Source organism: Microplitis mediator, chromosome 9 (genome assembly GCF_029852145.1).
Source record: "Microplitis mediator isolate UGA2020A chromosome 9, iyMicMedi2.1, whole genome shotgun sequence".
Lineage (NCBI taxonomy): Eukaryota > Metazoa > Arthropoda > Insecta > Hymenoptera > Braconidae > Microplitis > Microplitis mediator.
This window is the reverse complement of record NC_079977.1, coordinates 3,375,202-3,394,062: the sequence shown is the minus strand read 5'-3', so window position 1 is coordinate 3,394,062 and position 18,861 is coordinate 3,375,202. Positions and strand designations below refer to the sequence as shown.

General features: G+C 29.8%; 1 protein-coding gene across 1 annotated transcript; it reads right to left on the bottom strand.

The window, feature by feature from the left end:
- Positions 1-295: 295 nt before the first annotated feature.
- On the bottom strand, positions 296-11,677 carry LOC130674503 (transportin-3). The gene is made up of 7 exons (XM_057479847.1): positions 11,433-11,677; positions 10,986-11,189; positions 4,748-6,846; positions 2,852-3,008; positions 2,615-2,782; positions 2,168-2,280; positions 296-643 (listed from the first exon to the last, which is right to left on the bottom strand). The coding sequence occupies exons 1-7, from the start codon at positions 11,550-11,552 to the stop codon at positions 580-582; spliced, it is 2,925 nt and encodes a 974-aa protein (XP_057335830.1). The 5' UTR covers positions 11,553-11,677; the 3' UTR covers positions 296-579.
- Between the last annotated feature and the right edge of the window lie 7,184 nt (positions 11,678-18,861).

The following is an 18,861-nucleotide window of genomic DNA, read 5'->3' as shown; positions in this document are numbered from 1 at the left end:
TGTAATTTAAAAACTATTAATTTATTTTAATTACTTTGTATTTTAAATTTAAAAAAAAATATCAACTTTTTAATTTCGTGTCAAAATTTTAATAAAAAAAATAATAATTATAAAAGTTATCGATTTATGTATCTAATAAATTGTAGATACAAAAATAGTATCATGTTGTTAAAATTAAACTTAAATTTAAAATTACACCTCATTAATTTTTTATTGAAAAAAAAAAAAAAAAAAAAAAAGAAAATTGTCAAATTTAAAAAGAAAATTAATTTTTTTATCAAAATTATTTTCCCGCCAATTTTATTTTTTAAAAATATATTTTTTATCTGACTGACAATTGCACTTAAAAAAATACTGGTGTCAGATATGTTTTTATTTTCAATAAAAAAAAATAAATAATCGATGTAAAGGTCGTAGAAACAATTTGTTGGTGTAAAAAATGTAATTATTTTAAAAAAAAATTACATGTGTAATTATACTGCGTAACATAAACGCAAATAATTTAAATAAAAGGGTAATTAATTTATTTAATTATCAATTATAAATTTATTACTCATAATTATTAATTTGTCGATTGGCTTAGCGGAATAATCGTGCGAATGTTCGCACTGCGTTCATCACAGTTTTCGGTGAGTCTGTTGTCCTGTAAAAAGATTTAATATATGATTATTAAATATCATTCAAAATGTATATAAAAGGGTGGAAGTTAAAAATTAAATTTTCTCAGGCGGCCCATGAAAAGCTTCTTTTTAGTGAAAAAATAAGTGGGGAATTTGGTTTATTCTTTTTGAGTAAAAAGAACACGTGGCCCAGGACGTCAAAGTTCATTTTTCGATACAATCGCGGTTTTTTTAAATATCTCATGAAATATGCAGATTAAAGGAAAAAATCACAGGAACAATTTTGTAGGAAATTAAATTCTTGACAAAAAAAGTCATGTTCATTTTTTTTATAAAATGTGTATTTATGAAGATATTTTAAAAAAACTTTTTAGATCTGATGAATTGAGCATTTTAAGGATTACAAATTTTGAAAATAACATTTTTTTGAAGTATATAGAAACTGTAACAAGCATTAATGATTGATATGTTACGAGTTACAAAGTTGTCTATATTTAAGAAAAAACTTTATTTTTGACATTCGTTATCCTTAAAATACTCAATTGATAAGATCTAAAAAAGTTTTTTCAAAATATCTTCATAAATACACATTTTATAAAAAAAATGAATATGACCTTTTTTGTCAAGAATTTAATTTCCTACAAAATTGTTCCTATGATTTTTTCCTTTAATCTGCATATTTCATGAGATATTTAAAAAAAACCGCGATTGCATCGAAAAATGAACTTTGATTCTGCGGCACGTGTTCTTTTTATTAAAAAGAAAAAACCAAATTCCCCACGTATTTTTTCACTAAAAAGAAGCTTTCTATGACACGCCTGAGAAAATTTAATTTTTAATGACCACTAGTATATAAGGTAAAAGACCCATTACCCGGTTACTTTTTAGGGGAGTGAGATTAAAGTCAACATGAATTGGGAAATTAAATGAAAAATCATTTTTTTTTATAGTTATTTTTTGTAGTTTTAAATATTGCAATAAAATTATAATTTAAAGAATAATCTTGATAATTAATTATTATTAATTTTAAAAATAACCGCGTTGAGTGAACCCATAGTCGCTCACTAAAAGTTATCATGTCCCATTACTCGACCAACACATGGCCCTATACGCGCTCAGAGACAATATCAATTGAACTGTCATAAGTTTATTCACAAGGAGAATTATTTATAAAATATATCACTTTATTTTATTCTCACAAATTTAAAATATATATTTAATAACATATATTTATAACAATTATTAAATAATTTAACGCAGCCTAAATTTAATCTAACGAACGAACGTTAAAGTAAAAAATGTCCGGCTCTGAGCGATTTTTAAAACAGTCAGTTAATTTAAATTTATAATAAATTATAAAATACTTTGATACGTCATATTATATATATTTATAATCACAAATAATTATTTATCAACGATCTTTTTTTTACTTAAATTTTTTTTATAAAAATTATAAAAACGCATAAATCAGTTAAAGTCAGCGACTGATGGCACTGATCGGGTTTAGGCTCTTTTACCTTAAATTAATTAATCATATAATTACATACTTTAAAATTGTACGATGAAATTCGTAGAGTTGGTCAGGTGTTGCTGTAATTGATCCTGATGCATTTTGAGTTGGCATCGATTTTATGGCTTCTTCTAACCATTTTGCCATCGACTGAAAATAATAATAATAATTATTATTATTAATAAAATTTATTTCATTTGTAATTTTAAAGTGACGTAGAAATCATACGTCGACATTTGAACCTCAGTTACAAAATTTCACTCAAGTTCGCGCCATTTTTTAAATTTTCAAATTAAAAAAAAAAATCTGCAATCCGAAGGATTGATTTTTCAAGGAAATAAATTGATGTCAATTGATAATAAAAAAGGCGGCAAGTTTTTAATTTGGCGGTAAAATTTTTAAAAAAATTAATTGATAATAATCTGGTGTCAAAATGGAACCAGGTGTCATTTGATGATAAAAATAAATGAATGAATGAACTTACGGTTTGATCAATTAACGTTAATTCAATAATAACATCAACGGTATCCTGCAGCATGTAAGTTGGCAATGAAAATACAGCAGCATGGAGAAGATTCGTAACTAAAGTCTGTCCTTTTTCATTCAAGACATTTTGTACTAAAGTCCGTCTTATTGTAAAGTCAGATCGCTCCTGAAATGAAAGTAAATTCTTGTAAATCCAATTATTAAATCACAATTTGCAACCAGTAAAAAAACTTACGTCATTATTTCTAGCGGAGTGAAGAAATTCGTATAAAAATTTCATAACGGAAGCATTGGCATCCTTGTGGTCAAGACTACAAGCAGACAGCGCGCAGACGACGATGCTGTCTTTCGGCGTCGAATTTAAAAATGCAATGGGGGCCCGTTGTATGAATCTGCAAATAAAAAAGTTATTAAAAATAACTGTAAATTAAAACAGGGTGGCCACAAAGAAATGATTTCAAAATTCCCTGATATTTCCCGGTTTTCCAGTAAAGTTTTTCACATTTTTCCCTGATTTTGAAATTTTATTCGTATCATTTAGATATTCAAAGTTTTTATTATATTTTCATTTTTAATAATTTAATTTGATAATTAAATCATAAGAGAAACCAGAAAAAAATGGCAATAAAATAAATGAATATTGCCTACTTTTTATTATTCGATGTTAAAAATGTATAAGTTAAAATATTTAATAAGAAATTTTATAATTTAAATAAATTCAAAATACACTGGTTACAAAAATTAAGGGATATTAAAAAAATTTCAAATTTTTTAGTAATTTTCTCCAGTTTGTAACTCGAAGGAAAATGGTCATACAATAAAAACAAAAAGTCAAACTGTAGCTTCAAGTGTCTAGTTTTCTGATCTGGGTCTTTAAATTTTTTTATTATGCACGGTTCCGGAGCAATAAAAAATCAATCATAATTATCGAAAAAAATTTATTGAAGCTCGAAGACCGTTTTTAAGACGAGCAAAAATTTGGTAAATTTCTTTTTCGATAGTTTTCTTAGGATTACTCCAGAACTGCACATAATAAAAAAATATAAAGACCAGATCAGAAAACTAGACACTTGAAGCTATAATTTGCCTTTTTTATTTTTGTCGTATAACCGGTAATTGTTTATAATCACGGCTCCCCCATTTTAGGCACTAAAAAATTGAAAAATGCATATTTTCAAATTTTTGAAAAATATTTCAAATATTTCAAATATTAAAAAAATCATAAAAAATAGAAAAATCAACATTTTAATAATTTTTTTTTCAAATTGTTTGTTTTGAAATCAATTTTACGAAAAAAAATAAATGATAACTGAAAAAAATTTTTTTTACAAAATTTTCAACCAAAACATCAAAAATATGTATTATTGCACTTTATAAATTAAATTTACCAACAGGAAATCAAATTTTCACGAATTAATGAAATTATATTCTTAAATGCGCCGAAAAGTAGAATATTTTGAAAAAAAAAAATTTGATAATCGCATAATTTTTCGATTTTTTATGGCCAAAAATAGTTATGATAGTCAAGTTCGCCGACGTCTGATAGTTTTTGAATTTTTTTTTTAAACGATGAATTAGGAAAAGAAATATTTTGAAAAATTGCATCTTTAGTTTTTTTCATTTTCTATATGTGCATTTTTTTAGTTTATTTTTTTTTGTAGTTTATAGTTTTGAAAAAAAATTCAAAAATCATTAAACGTCGGCTAACTCTAGTATCATAAAATAGTTGGAGCTAGTGTATAATTAAAAATTTTTTTAATTTTGAACTGTTACAAATTCCCGGATACTTTTCGAAATTCCCTGTCATTTCCATCATATTTCCCGGCTGCATTAAATTCCCTGATAATTTCCGATAATGACAATAAAGTTAGCAGACATTTAAAAATTTTTGGATTTTCTTAACAAAAAAATAAATATTAAAAAAAATATTTTGACCAATTGCACGTATAGTATAAAATTTCCGACATGTGCATTTTTTTAGAAATATTTTTTTTTCATGATTTATCTGTTAAAAAAATTTTTTTTTTAATTTTCCATGTCTGCTAACTTTACTATCATTTTCCGATAATCCCGTTTTTCCCGTTTCGTGGCCACCCTGTAAAAAAAAGATTAACAAAAAAAAATATCATACCTCGAACACAATCTGAACAAATCATCAACCGTATCCGGATGATGTTTCAGCCCATTCTGTTCCTGCAGTAACGTGAACGTGGGTCCAATGAAAGCCTCCAGCATCTGCACAAGTCCCGCAGCGCACTCATGATCAGTCGCATACTCATCCACCAGAATGGAACCCAGGTACAGAAAGCAGCTGTGCTGATGTGTCGCATAGAGTCCAACAATTAACTTAACAATATCCTCCAGCAAATGAACCGCGTGCTTCCTGATGCATCTGATCGCGTGTCTGACGCACCGGCAGCACCGTTCCATGATCCGCGAGTCAGCTGAATATTTAGTGAAGGCCCTAGACAACACCGGCCAGATTTCCGTCACCACATCCCTGCAAGGATGCGGCAACGTGTCCTTGCTATCAACACTAGGGTTCGTGTGCCGGAAAATGGCCGCGAGTCTGTCCAGCCAAAAGACGGGGTCTGTTTTCGTCGCTCGCGTGACTGGAATCCCCGTGAGTTCCATCAGCGCGCAGAGTGGCCTCGCTTGGAACCAGCAGAGTTCTTTCATCGCCCGCGTAATCTCTTCCCTGGGTAATCTCGCCAATATTATCGAGACTCCCTTCAATAATCCAATGGCCGCGTCGTTGCTTATCGGATACCCGTCAAGACATCTCGCGATTTCCAGCAGACCCGGAAAATGCGAGGCCATATGTACAGGACAGGCGGTACAGATGCTGTGCAATGCACCGGATGCGACACTCGCGAGTCCATTCTGGCTCAAACACACCAACAAAAAATTTAAAATCGGTTCTAATGATCTTGCGTGACTATTTATCCACTCACACAATTCCCCGAGTAGTAAAATACTCGTGTGTTTGACGGCAATGTGAGTATTCTCGTGAACATTTAAAATGGCCTCAACTACTTCCGGTACCACTTGATCTTCCTCAGGTAAAATATTTTTAGCGACAGACTGCATTATAAAGAGCGAAGCCTCGATGCTGTCCCAGGTCGGGGAGATGATCGTCACTCCATCCAGACTATGCTGCGTGCCGTTGATGCGCGAAAACATTTGACGGAAGCAATGACTGCTGCCAATTATAAAGACCACGTCTTTTATCAGCTCAGAAACCCGACTGCGGAACAGAGAAAAATCTTGACTCAGAGGATCCTGTTCCAGTAGACCCAAGTAGTCTGGTTCCATCTGACAGTGCTTGCAAAGTGCGCTGATCAATCTCTCAATGTACGGCTTGAAAACTTTGTTCAGTTCTTCGGAATTTCTTTGGTACAATTCCTCGGACAATTGGTACCAAAGATTGAAAGTTATCTGAGCGACTTCGTAGTCGTGGTGACCGACGCACATCAGCACGAGGTCTAGGATTTTAATGGCGTAGTGCTGCTGCTCAGACGTGCATTCATTTATTATCGTCACTAAAAATGTCTCTGCGAATTCGGTGAAAATCCGGCAGTAGTTCATCAGCTGACCGGTTTCTTCTTCAGCGACTAGGAGATGGTACGGCTGCTCTAGGGCGATTACGCTGGTGAATAAACACAATTGGAGACGTTGGATTTCCGCTGACTCGGGGTTGCGTTGGTTGTGATGATGCTGGTTGTGCTGGTGGTGCTCGTGGTGATGATGGTAATTGTCAATGTCATGGTTGTTGTTTAGTTGCAGCGACTGGAGAATCGCGCACACGCAGTCGGCGGCTGCTTCGTGCAATTGGTCATTCGACGTGTGGTTGCCGAGCACTTGAAATGCGTACGCAATTATGTCGCTGCTTGGTATGGCTTCGAGAGGGACTGCGTGGACTGTGATCCAGCTGGTGAGACATTTTATTATTCTTATGTGGATTTGGATATTGTCGGTGTTGGTCGTTGACTTGAGGGAAAGCTTTAAAAACTCGGATACTGTGTCGGCGCATGATGATAAGTCGGCTAATACCTGGTCACGTCTGTTAGCACCAAGACTCAGAGTATTTGTTTCTTCGGGAAGAAATTTTATCAGTTCGAGTAGAGGCCACAGACTTGATGTGTTGCCGCCGAAGCGGTTTATTAAATCTATTACGGGCTTGTGCCAGGTCGGCATTTGGAGAGCGAGGTCTGCTAGGGCGAGACATAGCTGTAAAAATTTTTAAAAGTAAATATGAGGAACCTGATAGCAAGTTAACTTTAGGAACCATGGGGTAAAAATCGGGCGGCAAAAAAAGTTCTTTAAGAAGTTTGAAATTTTTTATTTTTCGCGCGCGATTATACAAACTGCTCTTGCCGCACTTACACAGAAAAAATTACAGGCGCAAAATTTTTTTTCCCATGCAGTCATGGTGGCCACAGATTTTTGAGATTGAAATTCCCTGACTTTTCCAGGTATTCCAGACGAACAATTCAAAAATTCCCTGACTATGTGTAGTAATATTAAATCATTGGAAATATTTATTTAATTTAAAATAAAATGGTATAAGTCAGTTTAATCAGTAATTAATCATTGTCGTTAAATGAAACTTTTTTTTATTATTTGTCAATGTTCATTGTTTTTTTTTTTATTTATTAAATGAATAATTTTTTATTTTTGATTTGAAATCCATGTTTTTATATAACTCTCTATAATAAAATATAAATAAATTTTTAATTTTCACTAGAATAAATTTCATAAATAAGAATATTTCATAGAATATTAATAAAGTATTAATGAAGTACGCGAATAATAAATATAGTGAAACTTATTAGTTCATTACTTATGTATACATTTAATGTTTATAGTTTTTTAACTTGTCAGTATGGATGTTAATAGCTTGAAGATCCTGGCGATTGGTTTCTACTAAGACTTTTTTTTTCTAACAGCCTTGATAATTCTGACTGCTTCATTTTTTCGCTATTGGAATCAATTTCTACTAATTTTTTTTCCAGATGGTTTTACAACCGCATTCGCGCCGCGTCACTTTTTGAACAGTTTTGACAGAAAACTAAATTTGGAGGATTTTTTCAGTCAAAAGAAAGAAAGTGAAAATTTTTCCAGCTTTGTGACGAAATTCCTTGACATTTCCCTGACTTTTCCAGTATATTTATAATTGTGGCCACCATGGGAACAGAATACTGTGGGAAGGCATCAAATGCCTGCAATATTTTTTTGTAAAAACACAGATAAATTTATTCATCTCAATACTTGGCAATAAAAAAAGACTTGAAGCCATGAAAAGGTACAAATTCAAGTCAATAATTTTTCAACGCCACCAAATTTAATAACCAACTAATTCTGGAAAATCCATGATAATAAAGTTGGCGGGCATCCGAAAATTTTTAAAACTTGTAAATAATAAATTAAAATGTTTATAAAATAAAAATGAAAAAATGCACGTCTAGAAAATTCAAAAACCAGTACATGAATTTTTTTACATGGAATTTAAAAATTGTCGTCTGTCTGATGATCCTGAAGTTAGCAGACAGTTAGTAATTTTCTGATTTTTTTTCACCAAATAAATTACAAAAAAACATAAAATAAAAATACGCACGTAGAAAATTTAAAAAACTACAAGTACAATTTTTTCAAATATTTTTCGTGTAAAAAAAATTCAAAAAATGATTAGACGTCCGCTAACTTCAGTATCATCTGTCTGCTACATTTTCACTCATAGAAAATTCATGTACCTGAAGATCAGAACGTTTATCGCTTAACGAAAATGAAAAAAATTCATGTAATTCCCGTGTAAAAAAAAGTCAAAAAAGTGTTGACTATTCTAAACTTTAAAACGTGACACAACGACGAACTTTTTTTGAACATTTTTCAAACTTTTGAAAATTCAAGAGTGAAATCATTAAATCTCATGAGTGTGAATGTAGCAGACATCAGACAAATTTAAAATTATAAATGCACAGAGGAAATAATTTAAAAAATAATATTTACAAAAAATGCACTTATTAATTTCAAAATTTCTTAAATGCGCATTTTTTAAAAATTTAATTTCATTAATTATTTACTCTATTTATTAATAATTTTAAATTTGTCTGACGTCTGCTACATTCACACTCATTAAATGTCTTAATATTATTAAGATATGCTAAAACGAAAAATGGCCAGAAATAGTTCGTAATCCGTTTTTTCTGAACTAGTCCAGTCGATGCGCACGAAAAAATGGTCAAAGATCATTTTTTCGGTGGGTAAAGATCGATTTTGAAAAATTTTTTTTTCAAAATACTAGAAAAAATATAAGGAAAAAAGTTACCATAAATTTGGAGGGTGATCTTTTTTTTTTTATAAAAAAATTAGATGTAAAATGAAATATCTCTAAAAGTATTGAGAAGTTATCGAGACAAACTGGTATCATTGTTTTTGGGATTTAATAACGAACAAAATGAATTTCGAACGAAGTCTCTACGACGAATAGTTGCTGAGATAAAAATTATTAAAGCGCGAAAAACGAAAAAGCGCGTCATTTCGTTCGCGCGCGGATAAACAAAAGAGTGTAACTCGGCAGCAAATCGATATTTTAACAATTTTTTTTCATTATTCTCTTAGTAAATCATATATCAACCATAAAAAAATTTGGTAACTTCCAAAAAAATTTTTTCGAATTTTAAATTTAAAAAAAGTAAAAATCACTTTTTGTTAAATAAAAAATAGAAAAAAAGAAAAATAAATAAAATGACCTAATGGATAATTTTGTTTGAACCATTACCCAAATAATTACGGGTAATGACAGTTAAAAAAAATTTTTTTTTCATAAAAAAACCCGTTTTAAAAATTTTTGAAATTTATCAACAATTAAAAAAAAAAAAAAAATATTTTTTTTGATACGACAGAAATTCATCTCGCGAAATTCTGAATCGAATGGTATATACGAATTTTTGTCGATTTTTTGAAATTTTTCCTTTATAATTTTCAATATAAGGACTTAGAAAAATTTCTTGCTACGGGACTTTAAAAAAATAGGACTTCGGATATCTTCGGGAATTGCCAGAGAGAGAAAGTAGTCATTATCCGTTAGAAAACTACACTACGTCTTATGCCTACTTTCTCTCTCTAGCAATTCCCGAAGATATCCGAAGTCCTATTTTTTTAAAGTCCCGTAGCAAGAAATTTTTCTAAGTCCTTATATTGAAAATTATAAAGGAAAAATTTCAAAAAATCGACAAAAATTCGTATATACCATTCGATTCAGAATTTCGCGAGATGAATTTCTGTCGTATCAAAAAAAATATATTTTTTTTTTTTAATTGTTGATAAATTTCAAAAATTTTTAAAACGGGTTTTTTTATGAAAAAAAAATTTTTTTTAACTGTCATTACCCGTAATTATTTGGGTAATGGTTCAAACAAAATTATCCATTAGGTCATTTTATTTATTTTTCTTTTTTTCTATTTTTTATTTAACAAAAAGTGATTTTTACTTTTTTTAAATTTAAAATTCGAAAAAATTTTTTTGGAAGTTACCAAATTTTTTTATGGTTGATATATGATTTACTAAGAGAATAATGAAAAAAAATTGTTAAAATATCGATTTGCTGCCGAGTTACACTCTTTTGTTTATCCGCGCGCGAACGAAATGACGCGCTTTTTCGTTTTTCGCGCTTTAATAATTTTTATCTCAGCAACTATTCGTCGTAGAGACTTCGTTCAAAATTCATTTTGTTCGTTATTAAATCCCAAAAACAATGATACCAGTTTGTCTCGATAACTTCTCAATACTTTTAGAGATATTTCATTTTACATCTAATTTTTTTATAAAAAAAAAAAGATCACCCTCCAAATTTATGGTAACTTTTTTCCTTATATTTTTTCTAGTATTTTGAAAAAAAAATTTTTCAAAATCGATCTTTACCCACCGAAAAAATGATCTTTGACCATTTTTTCGTGCGCATCGACTGGACTAAACGTATTTTCCACTAAAAAAATGTTGATTTGTAGTATCAAGTCAATTGATTTTTTCTGTGCATTTTTAGAAGTTTGAAAATCGTTTAAAAAAACTTCGTCATCGTGTCAAGTTTTGAAGTTTAGAATAGTCAGCACTTTTTTAACCTTTTTTCAAAATTTTATTTTACACAATTTGACTGCACAAAATAGTTCCGGAAGTTGGAGTTAGCCGAAGATTTTCTGCTGACATACCAGCATCTCTATGAGAAAAATTTATGAAATCTAGTCATCCAGCAAATTTTTTACTTTCCAATTGTTTTTTTTCGTTGTGCAGAAAACGTTCCGATCTTCAGGTACATGAGAATTTTTGTTATTCTCTTAAAAATACAGACAATAATAATAAATAAAAAATACCTGACAAACAATAGCTGGACTCGTGTGCTCATCAATTTGTGATATATGTCCTATCAATGAATCACGTAATGATGTATGAGCTTCCGCCGGTAATTCATGAAAATCATATTGAATTTTTGCACGCATTGTTTGAGCAGCAAAAAAACACGAGTCCAAATCTTTTTTTTCTTGCAAAATTCTGTCGGAAATTTTCCAAGCGTAAACCTGTCAAATAAAATAAAATAAATTGTATTATTAATTATTAATTATTCCGATTAATTAATTTTCTTAATTAAATTTCCTGAGCTCAGAGGTTAGGTCTAGGTTATGACAATTATTTTTTAGTTTAATTAATTAATTTAACGGGGTCTGGGATTATTTGAGGAGGAAGATGACGTTAATTAGAAGTTTGGAAGGTAATTTAAGGATTTAATTAATTAGTTTGAGTAAAAGATGATAAAAACTTACGGTTTTTTGTAGATCTTGTAACCATAATGATGCCCTGTGTTGTTCAGTTGAGTTTGATGATTTGTGCATGGAGTAAATCGCTTCATAAACGGTATCTATTTCTGGAGGTACATCCATCATTAATTATTATATTTAATTAACTACTTATTGTTATATACTATTTATTATTATTGTACATATACAGTTTTAATGCTCAGTTTGAGCTTAAGCCAAATCAACTTATGATATAAATTCGTTTGTACAAAAAAAAATAATAGGGAGGGGAGTCCGCCATGTTTAGGAAATTTTTGTTACCGCGAAATTTAAAATTGGAATTGGGGTTTTTAATTTTTTAAATATTTCGCGGGTATTTTTTTTTTTTTTATTTTCAATTAGTAATTAAAAAAATGATTTTATAGATGAGAAATATAAGAAATATACAAAAATATAATGGAGTCCGCCAAGTTTACTAAATTTTTATTACCGCGAAATTTAAAATTGGAATTGTGGTTTTTAATTTTTTAAATATTTCGCGGGTATTTTTGATAATTTTTTTTTATTTTCAATTAGTAATTAAAAAAATGATTTTATAGATGAGAAATATAAAAAATATACAGAAAGAAAGAATGAAGTCCGCCAAGATTACAAAACTTTTAGTACCGCGAAATTTAAAATTAGAATTGTGGGTTTTTAATTTTTTAATCATTTCGCGGGTAATTTTTTTTTATTAATGCCTAATGGCTTCAGGTGCCTTCACCTGTTAAATAATTAGTGAGCTCGAAATACATAAATAGGCGCGCGTTTAACTTCCATTTGAAATTTATGAGTGTGAATGTTGCAGACATCAGACAAATTTAAAATTATAAATAAATAGAGGAGAGTTAAAAAAATAATATTTCGAAAAAATGTGCTTTTTAATTTAAAAATTTTTTAAACGCGCATTTTTTAAAATTTTATTTTAATAATTACTTACTCTATTTATTTATAAGTTTAAATTTGTCTGATGTCTGCTACATTCTCGGTCATTTTAAATTTACATATTAAGATCTTACAACATTTATTGTACCTATCTTATCAATAATTAGTCGATAATTTAAATAATAAATGAAAACTTTTTTTCGGGAATCGACATACTTGTTTTTTAAAAGTATAGTAGTAAAAAAAAAAAATTTTAGAAAGTTTAATTTTTTTCATATGTAAAAAAAAACTTTTTTAAGTATGAAAAGAAATGAAATTTGGAAAAATTTTTTCTCTGGACTGATGATAAAAAAAATTGAATTTTTTAAAATAATTTAATAAATTTAAATATTTTATATACTGACACTTTTACAGTATTAATAATAATTTGGTGAATAGAGACAGTCTCTATTCTCCATATGATAAATCGTGAAATTTAAAAAATCATTTTAATTATTCGGAAGAATCACAAATCATTAAAATATTAATTTTAAATGCTACGGTATTTTGTTGAATCAGGGCCATTAAGACTAATTGTAATTCCAGCATTTAAACGAATTCGGGTCTTTGAAATTATAATTATCTTACAGGGCTCCCAGTTCAAAATTCTCACCTTTTAAACGATAAGATCTAACTTAGTCATTAAGACATACTTTCGACAACTTTTTCTAATGATACTTACGAAATTTCAATTGTAATTAAGTAAAATATTGTGACGAAGGGTAGGTAAAGTTTGTAAAGTTGTAATGTGTGAAAACAGAAGAGGGATTTGCACCTACTTTACAATACAATAAAATAAATCCTATTGTATCGTTGAAGGTCTAGACTCCGGGATAATTACCTTAGGTGCCAATGCGCCTAATGTGGTAACTTATTTTTATTGAAAAATTTAACAAAAAAATGTTACCCTTTATCCTGCGATGCAAAGAGACTGATTTTTTCCAACAAATATCACTACTAATGTCCAGCCAAAAGTTAACTTTTTTTTATTTTTAAAAGATAACTTTATGGTAACAACTTGTCACCATTTTGGTAACTTTTTGATAATACTTTGTCACATTTTGTTGACAAATAGCAATTAGATTCTTGATACCAAAAAGACAACTTTTTTATGCTGACATAAGATTCAGAATGTTATTTTATGTTAACATATTAAATATTTTTATATTGACGTGATGCTATAGCAAATTGTTAAGAAATTTTGAGGAGTTATTGATAGAACAAATAGTGGTGAAATAAAAAGTACATAAGTAAACAAAAACAAATTACTTAGCATATTTTATTGTAAACTTAAAAAAATTACTACCTTGGTTTAATTTTTTAAATAAATCAAACAAGCAAAAAAGATTTCTCACTTTACAATAAGATATGGAACACACCAGTGTTTCATTTATCTACTAGCTCTTAATTGTCCACTATCGATTTATACAAATATGTACATTATATAACTTTAATATTTAAATTTATTTTTAATGATTTACACTGAGAAAAAATTTATCTTCGGACAATTAAATTGGTTTTGTTAAATTCTGTTAAACTAAAATTTATTTGGGACAATTATATTTTATTATGTTAACATAATCTATTTTGTAATTTTTAACAAATGATCTAATAGACTCTATTTGGTTGACGTTAATATTTCTCTCCCTAAGATTAGAAAATCATTTGGTAAAGTTAAGAAAATATTTATTTTATGGACAACTAAACTATTTAATAGTGCCAACAAATCCAAATATTAAAGCAAAATATTATTATATTTATTCTAATAAATATTACTTAGAAACAAAAAAATATATTCATTGAGAATAAATATATACATATTTGTTCGAAGTTAATAAATATATATTTGAACCTAATAAATTTTTACTATCAGAAAAAACAGTTGTCACTATGCTAGCCTAGAGCTACGGGTATAGTTCAGTGTTCGCCACTAGATCGCGCCCACCAGTTGTAGTGTCCCTGGTAAGAAACTCATTTCAGAGGTATTATATTCCGAACTTGAAGCAGCTATTGGGTTCTAAATTTGATACTTGATGTATAGTTATCCTTTCCTAAATCTTCTATAGTTTCTATTTTCTAAAACTTTGTTTTGTTGATGGATTATGAAATATTTTGTTAAAACAACCAAATATATGATTGGCAACGGGCAATCAAATAATTTCGTTGTCATAACTAAAATTTAGTTGTCCGAAGAAAATTTTTTTCTCAGGGCGTCTCCTGACACCAAGTAACTCATGTCTGGAGAATAGTCTAGTCCGCAGGCGTATTCCTCTACATTATGGCCGGTAAAACTTTTTCTATGATTCATTTTGAATCGATGGTTTGAAAATACATTGGAACTGTTGTTCTCCATAGACTGGCACGCGAGTCATTATTTTTGTTCTGGTGTCCGAGAAACCGCAGTCATTGAAAATAGGCCTTCTCTTGAAGCTTTCTCGATTTTCCGTGGGATCCCCTACTCCCATAGACGAACGGTGTCTTCATCTGACGTCGTTAGAAATTTACTATTTTCTTGAGTAAATCTTATCAACTCCTCGATGTCCTCAGGGTCATTATTATGCCGTCGTTTATTTATTTCCTGGTCTTGACTTCTTCATTTTCGAAAATATCTTTGCTGTTTTGAGATGTTTTCGTACTTCGATACATCGATGTTCGATGCTAAATTTCAAACTATCGATATCAGAATGTAAAGAAAGTCTCTATTAATTACAAGAACTAATATTGGTGAATTCTATTCAATACGAGAGTTATCATTAACTTAACAGAATAATTTTAAAAAGCAAATTAATGACTTTTGTATTTTGTAAAAGACGAGTATTTATATTAACTCTAATAAAAATTACTTATACACAAAAAATATATTCATTTACGATAAATATGTATATATATATATATATATATATATATATATATATATATTTGTTCGAAGCTAATAAATATATATTTGAACCTAATAAATTTTTACTATCAGAAAAAACAGTTGTCACTATGCTAGCCTAGAGCTACGGGTGTAGTTCAGTGTTCGCCACTAGATCGCGCCCACCACTTGTAGTGTCCCTGGTAAGAAACTCGTTTCAGAGGTATTATATTCCGAACTTGAAGCAGCCATGGGACGAGTTTTTCTCTTGCCATTCGCAGAGAGATATTACATTGTGACATTTAAAATTTAATGATTATGTTCCTCTGATCAATTTATGTCATAGTACAAAAAAAAGAACATGACAAGAAAATAAATTATTTTTCTAAATTCATAAAAATCATTTTTCTAAAATTATAAAATATTTAGTTGAAATAACCAAATATATGATTGGCAATGGGCAATCAAATCATTTTGTTGTCATAACTAAAATTTAGTTGTCAGAAGACAATTTTTTTCTTAGTGTATATGCGAAAGTTATTTCCGCCACCTGCCTTCGGTACCTTTTCTTCGCATCTCTTTTTGTGATTATTATTTTAAGGTCCGCTGTCTCTTCTTCCGTCGATTTTGCGGGCTTCCTTTTCTCCACGGCCCAGGGTCCTCGGTATTCGTAAATGTCCTGAGGATGATCGTTACGAAGTCGTTTCTGTATGTTCGCTGGTCTCGACTTTTTTTGTTGGTATGCTGTTTTTAGATCTTTTTTTTCCCGAGATCCGTTGATCAAACTTCTTTTTCTAAAATATCTATTATTTCGATACATCATTCGATAGATGTTCGATGCAAAATTTCCAACTATCGACATCAGAATGTAAAAAAAGCCATGTATGTAATTTATATTCAATTTGAATACAAGTTACTGTCAGACAATGACGTTAAGTTTATTTAAATTTTCACTTTAAATTGACGGCAAGTTTTTCTGTCAAATTCAAATTACATTCAGATGTCGGCAGTAGAAAACCAAAACTTCTTCATGCTCTGGTATATCTGCTGTTGTTCAGTCGCGAAGGAGAGCTACGCACACTCAGTAGTCAGTGCATAGTCCACAAGGTCAAAAAACACGCGCTCATATTTAAAAAGTAAACCTCAAATATAAAAATACAAAAAAATTTATTGTTCATAAATACAACAGCTGAATAAAAAGTAAATGATTAAGTAAATGACTATTTATTTATATTTTAAAATTTGTCTCATGTCTGCTACATTCACACCCTGGTGAAAATTTCTCGGACTTCTGTCTGAAAAACTCAGTCATAGAGTTCTAAAGACTTTTTCGGACAAAAGTCTAAAAAATTTTCACCAGGGTACTCATTAAAAACTATACACTCATTAAAAAATAACTGAGTCCGCGGATTTTTATTAAATTTTTATTGCCGCGAAATTTAAAATTGGAATTGTGGTGTTTAATTTTTCAAATATTTCGCGGGTATTTTTTTTTTATTTTCAATAATTAGTAATTAAAAAAAATAATTTTATAGATGAGAAACATAAAAAATATACAAAAAAAAAAAAATGGAGTCCACCATTTTTCGGCTTGCAGGCACACCGTCAAAAGTAAAAATTTCAGAAGTATACCAACTTCAGAAACTCACAGTTAGGAATGTAAAAAATAAAGATGGTTCATAATTCAGAATGACAAATTATCACCTTGTCAAAAACATCGAATCTCTAATCTTTATATCAACACATACTCAGAATTTACAATATTCATTCTTTCGTAATAAAGAATTAACAATATTTAGAATGACAATATTTCAGAAATCCAATACTTCCGAAATATTCAAACTACGAACGCCAATTCTTCAGAATTACATTTTATACGAATGACCATTTTAGTAAAATTTTCTAAGCTTTGCTGACAGTCGGTATTACAGACTTTCCCTATGAATTTACCATTATCATGTGAGTGCTTTGGCGGATTGATTGGGTTTAAAAAATTTGTATGACTCGTAATGTAATAATTATATATGAATTTTACGAGTTTAATTTGTATGAAACGATTATATTGAATGTACTGAATTAAGATAGAAGTGCTATTTATGACCAGTGTTTTATTTTTAGACCTGTAATATTTCATTTTAATTAATGGAGAAGTATAAAAAAAAAAAAAATTCATTCTAATACAGTAAAAAAAAAATGTTGGAAAATCCAAAAGTGCACACCTCAATCGCTCAATTTATTTTTAATCATTACTTTTATTATTATATAATATTAATATATTTTTTAACTTCCCGCTAATAAAATCGACGATTTTCGAAAAATTGGGAAGTTATTGTTTTCACCCCGATTTTCGAAAGTCGAGTTTTCATCAGATGTCGACGTTTTGAGGTCCTAGGAAGCTATTCTGACTATTTTCAGAATGATGTCCGAGTGTATGTATGTATGTATGTGTGTGTGTGTGTGTGTGTGTGTGTGTGTGTGTGTGTGTGTGTGTGTGTGTGTGTGTGTGTGTGTGTGTGTGTGTGTGTGTGTGTGTGTGTGTGTGTGTGTGTGTGTGTGTGTAAACTCTTTGTAACTTTTTAACTAATGAATCGATTTGGATGGTTGAGGTGGCAATCAAAAGAGCTTGTTGGCCCGCAACTTTCCTGAAAATTTCAGATCATTTGATCAAGTAGACTCGAAGATATTGGCGAATTAATGAAAAAAAAAAATTTTTTTTTTAGTTTTTTAGTGATTTCTCAGAAACGACTCGAACGATTGATTTCAAAATCTAATCAGCTCTAGACCTTTATAAGCCGCGTCGAATGCCACCTTAACCATCTCAATCGGTTAATTTGTTCGAGAGATATCGATGGCGAAAGAAATGGTAGAAAACGTTTTTTTTCGATTATCTTTGAAGTGACTCGTCTGATCAATTTTAAAATTTAATCGGCTGTAGAGTTCAAGAAAACGCGCCGATTGCCACCTCAAACGTCAAAATCGGTTGATTAGTTCAGAAGATATCGGAGCTGAAAAGTTAAAAAAATAACATTTTATGTTATTTTTTCCGGATAAATCAAAATATAATGTGCTAAAATTGTGCTAATATGCTAAACTTGTTCCTTAGTTTTAAAGATATCGTCATCAAAAAATTGAAAAAACCCAGTCGTTAATGTTTTTCTCGGATTTTCAATATATTATTGCTCTGACCTAAGTCAAAAATCATTCAAATCTTGATTTTGATCACTGACATTGATTTCTGCCTCAATACATTTATTTCAGAGAACATAATCGATAATAAAAATTTAAAAGCCGCTTCTTTATTGATGGTTTTCGATTCTTAACATTTCAAACTCTAGCATGAAACGTAACTTGATAGAGCTTAAAAGGCTCATAATAAAATGATTTCATGTAATAGCATTTTCGAGCTCGAAAATATATTCACAGTAATGTTTTCAAGCTGCTTGAGCTCGAGAACAGCGGGAAGTTTTGGGGCTGGCCCGCAGGGCCAACAGACGCCCAGATTTTTTCTATAGAATTTCAATGGTATGTCTCTGGGATTTCTCGAAAAAATTTAACTGGTGATAATTCTATTTGTTCTATAGAATTTCAATGGTATTTCTCTGGGATTTTTCGAAAAAATTTAACTGGTTATAATTT